The 12,495-nt window shown below is 38.5% G+C and overlaps 1 protein-coding gene across 1 annotated transcript in view; it reads left to right on the forward strand.

Moving 5' to 3' along the window:
• The window catches only part of plch2a (phospholipase C, eta 2a), a 62,005-nt gene that overhangs the window by 33,010 nt on the left and 16,500 nt on the right, over nt 1–12,495 (forward strand). Inside the window, exons 10-14 of the mRNA XM_086213934.1 lie at nt 4,570–4,677; nt 8,399–8,554; nt 9,529–9,624; nt 10,049–10,149; nt 11,431–11,519. Of these exons, the coding sequence (XP_086070060.1) occupies nt 4,570–4,677; nt 8,399–8,554; nt 9,529–9,624; nt 10,049–10,149; nt 11,431–11,519 (550 nt within the window). The remainder of the gene's footprint in view (nt 1–4,569; nt 4,678–8,398; nt 8,555–9,528; nt 9,625–10,048; nt 10,150–11,430; nt 11,520–12,495) is intronic.

Below are 12,495 nucleotides of genomic sequence, written 5' to 3' on the forward strand. Positions count from 1 at the left end.
ATTAGTGGAGAAACAATATCCAGCTGACTGTAGATGATAGGTTAGTAATTGGTATGTGTGGATGACTACAGGTCATGAGCAGTTGTGAGGTGATAAGAAACGTTGATATGCTCATCTAGGTCACCTGTAATTATTAGTATGCTTTCATTCAGTAATGAGTGTTGTTTAGCCTTTAGCCACCTAGGCAATGACCTGGATTACCTTATAATCCTGAGCAATCTTCAGCATCCAACCAATCTATAAAAAGGAGCGATATGCCACACCACTTTTACGGAATGAAAGTTGAATATGTAAAAGGGGTTTCTCTTGTAGTCAATTGAGTTTTAGATTTAGATTTCATTCGCTAGGGAACATATAAGCTAGTCTTACAGAGCAGCTATCCAGCCTGCCAGCCAATGTAGTTATTTAGCAATGTTTTGATCTAATGTACGTCATCAATGCTTCGCAAAGCCTGAAAAGAACCTCAGTAGAGAGATATTTATAGTGTTACCAGTGAGGACTGTAGTCTCCCACTCCACTCTTTGATTAATTGGTAGTTATGCTCTCATTCGACCAAAATCTCACTGCTCAAGCAATTACTGTCAATTTCATAAGGAGAAAAATGCTATATCAGCAGCCAACCTGGATTAATCAGTTTTTCTTGCAGTGGAAGGAGTCCCTGTAGGGGTTTGTGGAATGATGATCATAGACTGTTAACAATTGGAATGAGTCCATGATCCACCATTCCTTAGAGATTGTTGACATTTTGCGTCAGTGGACATTCCATCTCATGGACAACAGTAGGAGCTGTAGCTTCTGCTCCAAATATCGTCCAAAAGAAGCAGGAAAACCAGAGTTTGCTAGGGCAGTCAGCACAGAGTGGTTTAAACATGGCAAACTCATAAAGCACAACAGCAGCTTGAAGCACAGAGTGTGCAGAGTCTGATACATTCATGAAATTGCATCTTCCAATGGCATTTTGCTGAGAGGAAATTCCCTTATAGTCTGCAGATGAGACTGAATTGATCATGAAATTCAGTACTGCATATTTTACATGGTTCATGGGTCAATCTAGTAGATTAATTAGTGCTCCTAAAAAAACAATCATTATTAGGTGCTACAGTGCTCCCAGTTCCCATCCTCCCATCCACGGTCTTTCAGAGAGTGCGGGAGCAAGGTCAGTACCCTTCTTTGGCCACCAGAGGAGAAAACACTAGACCAGCTGCTTCCTCCCATCAGATGAGACACCTGTAGGTTTTCTGTATTTAGCTGGCTTGTCTCATTTTAAAATAGAATTCAACTTTTTTTTGTTTGTGTATTTAGCACAATTCATTAGTTGAATTTTTTTTTTTTTTTTTATGATGATTTTTGGTCGTGTTTTTCAGTTCACTACAGCCTACCAGAAAACCATGTAGTCGACTAACTTAGTTTGTATATGGGTCTTGTATTGCCGGTCGTAGTTGTCACAACTGGACAGTCATGTTATGTCCACATTGTATAATACTTACTTTTAACAATGAAAATTGTATTCCTGGCAGTGTGCTGAAGGTCAGGAAATCATAGATATTCCCCTCTATAGAGAGAGGAAGGGAGATCTGATCCAAGAGGCATGTGTTGACACATTTGAATGCCAAGTGTGAACTCTTTAGCTTTCTTCTTGTGATTGGATCACTTACATGACATCTTAATGCGAGGTCTGAACCAGGCTTTGGCTGCTGTAATCCAGTGAGATCCAGACAGGCTTTTCCAGAGAGGTTCCTTCCCTTACCAGCTTGATCAAAACAGTATGATGCTCAGGCCACACATGACCTGCACCTGGGTATAATCACATTCCTGTGGTTTCCATACACTCCTCCCAGCCATATCTTTCTCTGTATAGTTTGCCTATTGATAAAGGCCATCAACCACCAACACATTGTATTTCAATACACATTTCAATAGTTAGTTTACACAGACAACGTTTCATGTTGCTTGTAGACATCAATAATGACCACTGTGTCCCCTTAATGATTGCCAGATAATTTTCATCATCCAGTTTGGTGTTCACTGTATTGTGCCCACTAGGTGTTGTATTTTGCAGCAGCTTAAAGTGAAACATTATGAGACTGAATTGGAGGGTAGTGACTACAGCCCACATGGTGGAGGTAATGCAGCTCAGAGCTAGTTTAATAAACTGCCAATAAACACCAAATGGGGAGAAGCAGAGATGCCCAACACCGTGTCAGCTCCTAATCCCCAAAATTGCCATATCAGCAGTTTGACTTTTCTTTCGTCTGTTTCAAACGTGCGTGGCGCACACAAACCTCTAGACATTATGCAGGGGAGCTTTAATCTGACTTTCCCCTGTCATGTCCCGAGTAAAATCACTGAAATTGTGTTTTCGTCTGCAAGTTTCTATTAGTGTCTAGAAAATTATGTAGTTCATAGGACCTAATTTTTTTTGAACCCCCCCCCCCCCAAAAAACCCCAAAACTTTTTAATGAACTAATACAGCATGCTGTTTATACATCATCCATTTTCTTACCTCTACTATAATTTTATTTACTTGACGTTGCTGCCTGGGCTCAGCACTAAACTCTACATGGCACACAAACACTGGTTCCATTAGTCCCTTTCTAAACACATCATGTTAATCATGTTATGTTGCTCACAAACACATTACAATTTTGATTTAGCGATGCTGTCAGCATGCTGTATGCTGCTGATCTATACTGATTTTTAATTTACTGGAATGAAAAATATTGTTACAGAGGGTTTGCTTAAAATTGAAGCTGCTTTTAGACCAGAAATCAAATGAACTCCCTATAATACATATAAAACTATAATCCCAGTAACATGTAGCTACAGGGAGGCTACCATCCCTCTCTGTGCAGGGTGAACTCCAACACATGTACACAAATATTTTCCAGTATCGGTGTGGTTTGTTTGTGTTGACCCTCAGCATTATTGTGGTCTCTTTATTATAAACCAAAACTTGCAGTTACAGTCAGTATCAGTATAGTTGTAGTGGCACAGTGTCACATTACTTGTCTTGTTCCACCAAATGTGTCCTATAATCGATCCTCTTTGGGTCAGGGTTCGTCCTCATTGCTGCACCATCTGTTAAGGTTAGCAGCAGTAGAAGAAACTCTTACATGTACATTGCAGTAAAGTTAATTTGAAAAAGTAAGCCTGCAACCAACAGAGTAAGGAGAGCATGTTGAGAAGCAGCAGCAGTCTCTGTTAGAAGGGGATGGAACAGTATTGAGGTTAATGAGGCCTTATTGACACCAGATGCTTCCACTATAGAGCAGACACAGTGCCAATACCTGGCACGACTGCTTTACCAGCTGCCTCTCCAGCACCGCGACCTGTGTGTACACTCAGCAGTATTGATAACAGCCCCACTATGGAGACACTATGCTGATATTAGCTTCCCTGATACTGAGCAACACTGTGCAGCCTCAGTGTGGGTGCTGACGTTATATTATTAGCAGACCCACTGCTACTGCAAGTTGGCTCTACCATCGTTATGAATTATTACCAACCACTGGACAAATAGCTGTACTTGTAGGGTAATACTGGTAATGCATGGTAATACAACCTCAGACTGTCAAAAAGGGTGAGAGAAGATATGTAAAAGGCTTACATCAAAATAAATAAATGAATTTAAGTATGGTGATGATATTTAATGATATTCGATGTCTGGTACTTAAACAATGTGTTATTGCATGTGTAGCATGCAGTCACGGAATGCCCAATGCTTTGTCTGTGGCTTGATCAACATGTGTTTCTCTGATCTTGATCACGTGCTGGCTGGTAAAAAGGAAATGCAAGTTTTTGTTTTATGTTGACATACAGCTCCGGGAATAACTTAACATTTAAATTATCTATTGGAAAATGGATATTCCTCTAAAAAATTTGCTTTCAAGTGTATTTTAAAACTCAATCTGTCTTTATCAGAAAAAAATACTATACAGACTGTTTATTTTGCCTTTCCAAAGGCCGGAATTATAAGTATTGGAATCAGCTGTTAGCACTCGAGAGACTTTGTAATTTGCATTGGCAGCATGTTTGATCCAGTGTTGTAGTACGACTTATCTACTACATAATATACATTTACCACAGGACATGAACCACTACTTTATAGTGTAAGAGATGTATAGCATTCATTAACATCCCGTTTAGCATTAATTACTTCAAACTAATCCAAAACTGGGGTTTTATTGAATTTTATCCTCTACCTTTTAACATTATGTAGGTTTGCACAATGTCAGCCTGAAATAAAATTTCGAAAATGTCCAATTCCCTTTTTTGCTTTTGAATAAGAAACATTATCCTAATTAAGTGTTGATTAAATGTGTTTATCGGTAGTATTTTTATGTGCTTCCTAAGCAGCTTGTGCCAAATACTGAAGGTCCTGATTCAAAAAGATGAACAGATGCAAATATTAATACCCTGTGAGAATTTTAAAATGACATGAGGTCTCATCAAATAAAACCAAACCAGACGCTTTTCAAATGTTAGAGTCTTGTAAGTGTGTTTCCCAAAACATTTTCTTTACATGACTGTTGCAGCCTTTGAGCATAATCATGTGTGTGTCTTCACCAGGGAAAGAAACTGCCTCCAAACATTGATGAGAATGCAGAGGAGGGGGACGTGTCTGATGAAGACAGTGCTGATGAGATGGAAGACGACTGCAAGCTGATGAATGGAGATGTATGTATGCTAGTCCCTTCCCTGTGTCTGTTTGGTTGCACTGTGCTGTATTTTTTTTTACCCTCTCCACCTGGGTTGCAGGGAGACTGTATTCGAAATTAAAGTGACTTCTCATCTCTAGTCTGCTCTTGGTAGTACTTTGCTCCCCATATTTATCTTCTGTACTGCTATCTCTGCTGTTTCTCTTTGTCTCCATCTTTTCTTTGTGTGGCTATTTGTTCTCATTTCCTTGCTCTTCTCTCTTCTTGTTTGTCTCTTCTTTCTCTTTAATGTTGCACACTTTTTTCAAAGTGGAAGGTATTGTATTAAGCCACTTCAGATGTCTCACCCAGTCGTGTGCCATATTTCTCATCCTGCCTGTGATATTTTAAAAAGATACACCCATCAAGACATTGCAGTTTTGGATCTTTATGATGCTCCATGAAAGATGATGTTGTAGTGTCTGCACATTGATCAGCGTTTTTCACTGGTCATATTAGAGGCTGCTTCTAATTCTATCCTCACGCCAGCAGTCTAAATGCATCTTACTCATTATCACCACTGGAGTGCCCTTGAGCAGGGCCCTGAACTAACCCAGGGTGAGTGCTCCAGCATGTAAAACTGTAGTTGAGCTGCATAAATACCAGGTGTGAACTGTGAGTGTGGTCAAGGCAATCCTACAAAAATTAGCTGATGGATCTCAGTGAATATATATTGAATTATCTACCCCTTAAAATGAAACAATTGTAGATTTTTTTCTTTTTTTCAAAAATATGCCTGCTTTTTTTTGTTGTTGGAAGATCTGGGTTTTTGGAGAGACTGTATATGTCTTAAAGGTCAAGTCCTGGATCCATACAATGCTCACATTTTATTTTTATTTTTCTCAAGACACCAAGACCTCAGTAGTTAAATTTTCTTGAAAATCTCTCCCTTACTATTTGTGTCATTGTATCACATCATTTGATTTGGTATATTCAAGTTCAAAACGTATACACTTGTTTTTGAAGTCTACTGCGAAGAAATCTTAAATTGAGTATTTGTGGTTGGTGATTTTGTGATAGTAGATAGGAGGAGTAATAGTACTCCTGTAGATGGAAAAACAAGATGATTATTCGGTAAACCTTTATGATTTGATAATTAAATTGATGGTTTACTGCTCTGCTTAAGAGCGCTAGAACATTTGGGGAACAAGGGGAGAAGCTGAATCCTTATGGCATCAGTAGGAATACTGTCCACTCAGTAGTGGCCATAGTGACTGGAGCCTGGACTTCAGGTTATTGCTCACCAGGTGTCTATTGATAAGCAACAACTTAACTCTTCTTCTATCAGCTGTTCTGTTGATGGGTCAAATATGATACTTTCAGTTTATTATTTTAATATAAAAATATGTTGCTTGTTATTAACTTAAATATTTGATTGAAACTACTGGACCACAATATTGTACCTATTAAAACTAAACATTGGTACCAAGTATTTAATTTACACGCGTCTATACTCAGCACTCTTCATGGAGCATGTTGCTATGTGGTCTGGTGGCAGACTGAAGTGGTTTCTAGATAAACTCTGCCACCGTATGGTTGAACTAAGCATGTGCATTCTTATCAGAGCAGGAGATTTAACAATTTAATCAAAGCTAGGGCATCCTCCTCCATCTCAAACACTTCATCCTTGAACAGTATATCATTCACTCTCATGCTGTCACATCTGGAATGGGTTACCATAGCAACCACCCATGCACTGTCTGTGGGGGTTCACATCATTACCTCTTCCAAAGAGATTTTCGGTGCTGTTTGTCTCTCTGTTTGCACGATGACATGATGACAATATTTGACAGTTGTAATGGAAATTAGGCCAGAGGTGGAGCATGGACCAAAGAAAAACCCTTTGAAATTTGGTGCAAATCCATCAGATGAAGGAGAAAAAAAAACGGCTCCTTTTTTGCTTCATTTTTGCTTTGATTGTTCTTCGGCAGATCAGACCAAAGACGGATGTTCCTCTCTCGGTTCTAGGCAGATAAAGGAAAACTTAAAGAAAAACACGACCCTTAGGGTTGGTTTGCTGTAACAAGCTGAACACATGTTCTCTCATAGTATCTTTCTACTTTTTAAATTGTCCTGATCAAAGCTGTTGACAATGACCAATAAAGGGCAACTGTGGGTTATTACATTGTATTTCTTAAAACTAAAGTACAAACACAAAATACATTTGCCTTAATTTTATATGGATTCAGACAAAAGTCTGAGATCTCTTCACACTTTGATTAAGACAAAGCCTACCTACATGACATAATGATATGAATATTAGACTAATATATAAATAAGATGTACTACAAACTATCATATATACCACAACCTCTCATTGTGCTGTTTTATTTGTTACACTGTGTGATGTTTTCCTTTCTCTTAGTCTTGTCAGTCCAGGCAAAGAATACATTTTGTGATCATTTTTTTCATAGGATCCCAGATCAAGAGAAGCGAATAGTGTACTAAAGAGCAGTTGTCACAGTGCTTCATTTAGGTAATTAGCTTATCTCCCTAACACTGCTTTTTGCACTTAAAAAAAAGTGCAACAGAAAATCCCTAGTCATTTCATGAGATACGGTGACTAAAAGTTTCATCCAATCAAAGACTACAGTTGGTAAGATTCGCCAACCAAAAAGATTTACCCATATTTCTTTGATTTGGAGCAGTCCAAATGTATTTGACCAGTTAACACAATTGCCATTTCTGTTAACTTCTAGAAATTTCCCACTGCAACGTGAAAATTGTTGTCTTGGATTACTCACAGCTATGAGAGGAACAACTTAGGTCCTGCTTCTGGTTCTGTTATAATTCAGCTTCAGTAATTGCATGTTCAGCATGACAAGGGCTTCTGCTCTCCTCTACACTATGCCTGTGAGCTGTTGTTTTCATTAATCTTTCCTTTATGTAAGTCATCAAGCAAGTACTTCACCATCACATTTTAACTCTTTATTGTTAAAAGGGTAATTCTGGTACTTTCAAACCTCTGCCGTATTTCCCCATCTTTTTTGGCCTTTAAATGATACATCGAATACACAATAAAATGATCGGATGATTGGATTGTTAAGTGTGAATATGTTGACTGTGTGAATTAGCCACTGGCGAAAAGAGATCCAAATAGAAATCAAATCTAAAACTAAATCTCATTATAACCAGCAACCGCAAAATGGGGCATTTGTTAAATTCTGCTGGGGGTTAGTTTTGTCTCAGCTATTTAACTGTCCGTAGTCATCTCGGCACAAATTGTTACAACTAATACGACTGTGTGCAGTTCACAGTGTAGAGACAGCATGTTCCCATCGTTAGCCAAAAATTCATTGAACCATTAATTGTTTTGTTTTTGATTATCCAGGTAAGCCACTCTTTTCCAGATGGCTCTTTCTGACATTCACTCAAACTAAATCCTGCAACAACTCACCTCCAGCATCATTTCAGACATCTGTTACACATCTCTCTTATGAGATCTTTTCCCTGACATTGTCAAACTCTAAAAATAACATTGACGTTAAATGATAACCCTTTGCAGCCTCCTGTTGACAGCATTCTCACTCAAAACCAAGCATCCTGCATATCACCAGCAGAAACTTCAAACCCTCCCTCCTACTTTTATCAGTTTAAGGAATGCGGACACTGAGCATGAACTCCCATTAAGCTTTTCTTTTACCCTTCTCATTTTTCATTATCTGTCTTTTTATAACGCTTCACTGCTCTTCTTTCTCCAGACGTCCGCCAACAGGAAGCAGGTGGAGAACATGGCCAAGAAAAAACTGGACAATTTGATGAAGGAGTCAAAGATCCGAGACAGAGAAGACCCAGACAGCTTCACTATTGCTGCTCTCCCACCTGCTGGGAAGCCTTCAGACAAAACTGGCTCTAAGGTAAACACAGGCAGGGAGTCCTGGTAGAGCCAAGAATCCCCCGACTGTTTTTGAACTGAATTAAGATCCATATTTACACCCTGCAGAGAGCAACAGTAACATTGAAGCTCATTCATCTCCTCTAATGGTGCAAATCAAAGACAAAAACACCAAAGCAGTTAATAGCACACAAGATATCAATCAAATGAAACTTTGTGTGGAGATGCATGATTATTATTTCATGGGTTGGGTGCATAGGATAGAGTGAGATGCAAGCCTGAAGGTTTAAGTCCTACTGAGGTGCTGTGTAATAAAAGCCAATATAAAAATGCTTTTGTTGTGGCTGTAGTCAACCAAAGAAACCAACAGATATTTGATATGTGATTTTCAAAAACAGAAGAATGTGAGATCTCCTGCCCCACAAAGCAGGTTTCTAAGAAGCATATAATGGCTCACAGTATGTATGTATGGGTGTCTCTTTATAGAATGTAGTTCCCAAGTTGTTGTTTTTTTTTTTGACTTTTGGAATAAAGGACAGTTAATTTGTGCAATGTTTTTTTTTTATTTCAGTAACTGCATACAGCATGATAGCAGCCTCCCATTAACTTTCCTTTTTTACTGGCCTTTAGGGCGCTAAAGTATGAACCTAAAGAGGACCAGGGCGAGGGCACAAGCACAGGAAATATGTGCCAGCAACAATATATCTGAGTGCAGTCAGACAGTTTGAGCAGAAATGGCAAATCTGAGTGTAAGCAGAGCTTGTTTCAGTGTGAGGGAAGGGTTTTGAGGGAAAATATTGCAAAATCTGAACATGAAATCCCTGAATCCTACTTTTAAACTGCTCTCCCATGCTCTTGAAGTAACTCAATATCTGAAGCCCACAATTTAAACAGGGATTATTTTTTCATACATTCAAAACTTTGTATTACAGAAAATAAGGAAACTGTGGAAGCTTAAAAAAATGTATACATGTTAAGGTCCTCCTTTTCTGACAGACTAAAGGCGATGATGGAACAGACACAGCAGATGAGGCTAACACCAGCAACAAGCGCTCAAGTCACTCCTTCATGGGGAGCTTCTCAAAACGCAAGGTTTGCCTTAAATCTCTCTTCTTTTAGCTTTGCTTTGTAAATTCAGTCACTTTAAGCTGCAGAGTCACCACACTACATCCTGCATTTCATATCAGGATGCATTGAAGCTCACGTTGTAAACAAATTGTCCTACATTGCGATAAACTCTTGGGAAGATTAATTGCAACACCTTTATCGTCCTTGTTGCAACCTTTTTCTCTGTGGCATAAAACACCGCTAAACCCTGAAAGTAAGGCTGATCATATTTCAGTGAAGAAATGAATACAGCTGGAGCAATTATCCACAACTGATAGCATTGATGACCTTTAGCAAAATTACAAAGCTTTTCACCACAAACAAGTTCACAAACTCTAGGAGAGATGAGATGGCACATTCACCTTTATTTCAAGGAGCCCCTTTTTTATGATGACTGTTTCTTCAGCAGAAAAAGACAACCAAACTGAAGAAGACATCAAGCTTTGAAGACACAGATACGGACCAGGAGAGCTCGAGTAGTGCCTCCCGAGCACCCTTACATCACAGCAAGTATGTGACACACTAACAGACACAGACTCCATTGTAAGTATCGGATACAGTGATTATTTTACTGCAAAAGTAAATGTTCTGGATACATTTTACTGTGTCACTTGTTCCAAGCCAGCAATTGCTTGTATTGGGGAGCTTGTTTCCACTGTTTCCTGTGGTTTGAATTTGTGATTAAAAAAGCAGCTTTCAAATATACAAGAACAATTACAGTTTTTTTTATAATTCGTGTGTTTTGGGGCAGTGGCCGTCTATTTTTCAGTTGAAATTGGATATGTGGTTATATCCGTGTTCCCAAGCAGCAAGATGTTTGTGGGAAAAGAGGGTGGCAGTATTTTTTCACTTAATTGATTCCCAGCCACTGCAACACTTAAATAGAACATTAGAGTGACCACAACAAACACACTGGCGGACATGCAACAAGCAGTTTACACCATAGGCCTGAGCACACCAGAATATCTCACCATAAATGAGTTGTCTTGCTCAGTTAATTTTTAACAGGGCTGTCACTTTAACGTGTTAGATTCATTGATTACACAGCAAATTAATGCGTTATAAAAATTAACGCAAGATTAATTAAGCCGCAGTGTACCGTCACCAGTACAGGAAGTAAACAACTTTGGTATTCGACGGATTTCAACAGCATACAACAATGTATCTGGTCATGTTATATCTCATTCGAAACCTGATGGTCTAACGATTAAGTAGCACCCAATCACAATGAATAAAGTCACTTGTAGCCGGAGCTGAGTTAGAATGTTGCTAGACAGACAGCATGCGAAGAAAAATACCTACATACCAACTTTGTACTACACTAAGATGTGGTTTAAGTTGGTCGGCTGGTCTTGTTCAGCATGGCTGGACTTTGCAGCGCAGTTAGTATTTGTGATTTTTGTCTTGCAAAGGTCTTTTATTCATACAGTCTCCTTTATATAGTTATCAGAATTTAACAATACTTGCAACCTCAGTTGTTGTAGAAGAATACCTGCAAAGTAACTGTAGTTGTAGTGTTTGCTTTGCTAGCACAGATGCTGCACCGCCCTCGCTGTTGAGTTTTGCCTTTCCAGTTTAGTCAACATGTTATTAAGCAACTTTCAGAACATCTTTTTTTTTTAATTCAGAGTTGTCACCATCCTCATTACAATAACTTAGAATCGAGGTGTTTCCACACCTCCTTTGCATCATAAACCCTACACTTATATTCTATTCTAACACACTCTTTAAGTTTGTTCTCAATGGGCCAGGTTTTTTTTTCTCTGAGATCTGTCTTTTGTTGACTTGCAGAAAGAAGAAAACCATGAAGTTGTCCAGAGCTCTGTCTGACTTGGTCAAATACACACGATCCGTGGGCCTCTATGATGTTGAGGCACAAGGTGTGTACTACTGTTTTCCTCCCTCAGTCAGACTGGCCCAGTTACAGTGACTAGATAACAGATATGCATAAATTTCAGGCTTTCCTAGGTGCCTGCTATGTTGAATGGATTGGTTCTAGTTTGATGCTCAACCAATACAATTAAGTTGGAATTTTATTTTGGAGGTAAGGAGTTATGTGGAACTCCACTTTTGAAGTTCACGTTATAACATAACAAGGTAAGCTTAAGGTTATTAGTTAAGATTTATTTTTACTTACCTGCCAAAGTATATGTTTTTTTTACGAAGCAGTTAGGAATTTTGGAGTCAAACTCAACTAACTCAAACATACCAGAAAACCTGGTGCAAATTTGATCCGATCTACACAAGCATTAAAAAGAAAAGCAAAAGAAGGTGAGGAATTCTTTCATAAGGTAAGAGTAGATTAGGTCAGTGGACAATGGACCGAACACAAAATATGCTTTCTTAAATGCCATCTACAGATGATTTGAAAGAAGAGTTCTCCCAAAAACTAAAATTCATTCATTATCTGTTAATGGAATATCGGGTCAGTTTCTTTATTCCTCAAAGTTCTGCTACAGTTTAACAGGAAAAGGAATTGCAGTAATCTCCCAAACGATTGAAGTGAATGCTGACCAACTTTTGAACATACAAAAAATTAATAATAAAACTATAAAATGCTGGCATACTCCTAATCTGAAGTAATCAAAGTTTCCTCAAGTCCTTTCCTCAACATGCCAAGTTGTTTAGAAACAGTGATGATGAATTGGTGATGTTTTTGTGAACAACATGGCATGTTGAGGTTTCAAGACACTTGGATTGTTTCAGACGAGTCTCAAGGACTTCTGGAAGGTGTTTTTTTTTCCACATTTCATCTGTATTACTATCATACAGATGGCAAGTCCAATAAAATGTTTAGCAATACAAAACTTGTATTCTGTTGAACGTAAGATCATTGGCGCTTATTTAGATATTGTC

The sequence above is a fragment of the Aulostomus chinensis genome, chromosome 9 (genome assembly GCF_037954235.1).
Source record: "Aulostomus chinensis isolate RoL2024-O1b breed Wild chromosome 9, RoL_Achi_v1.0, whole genome shotgun sequence".
Lineage (NCBI taxonomy): Eukaryota > Metazoa > Chordata > Actinopteri > Syngnathiformes > Aulostomidae > Aulostomus > Aulostomus chinensis.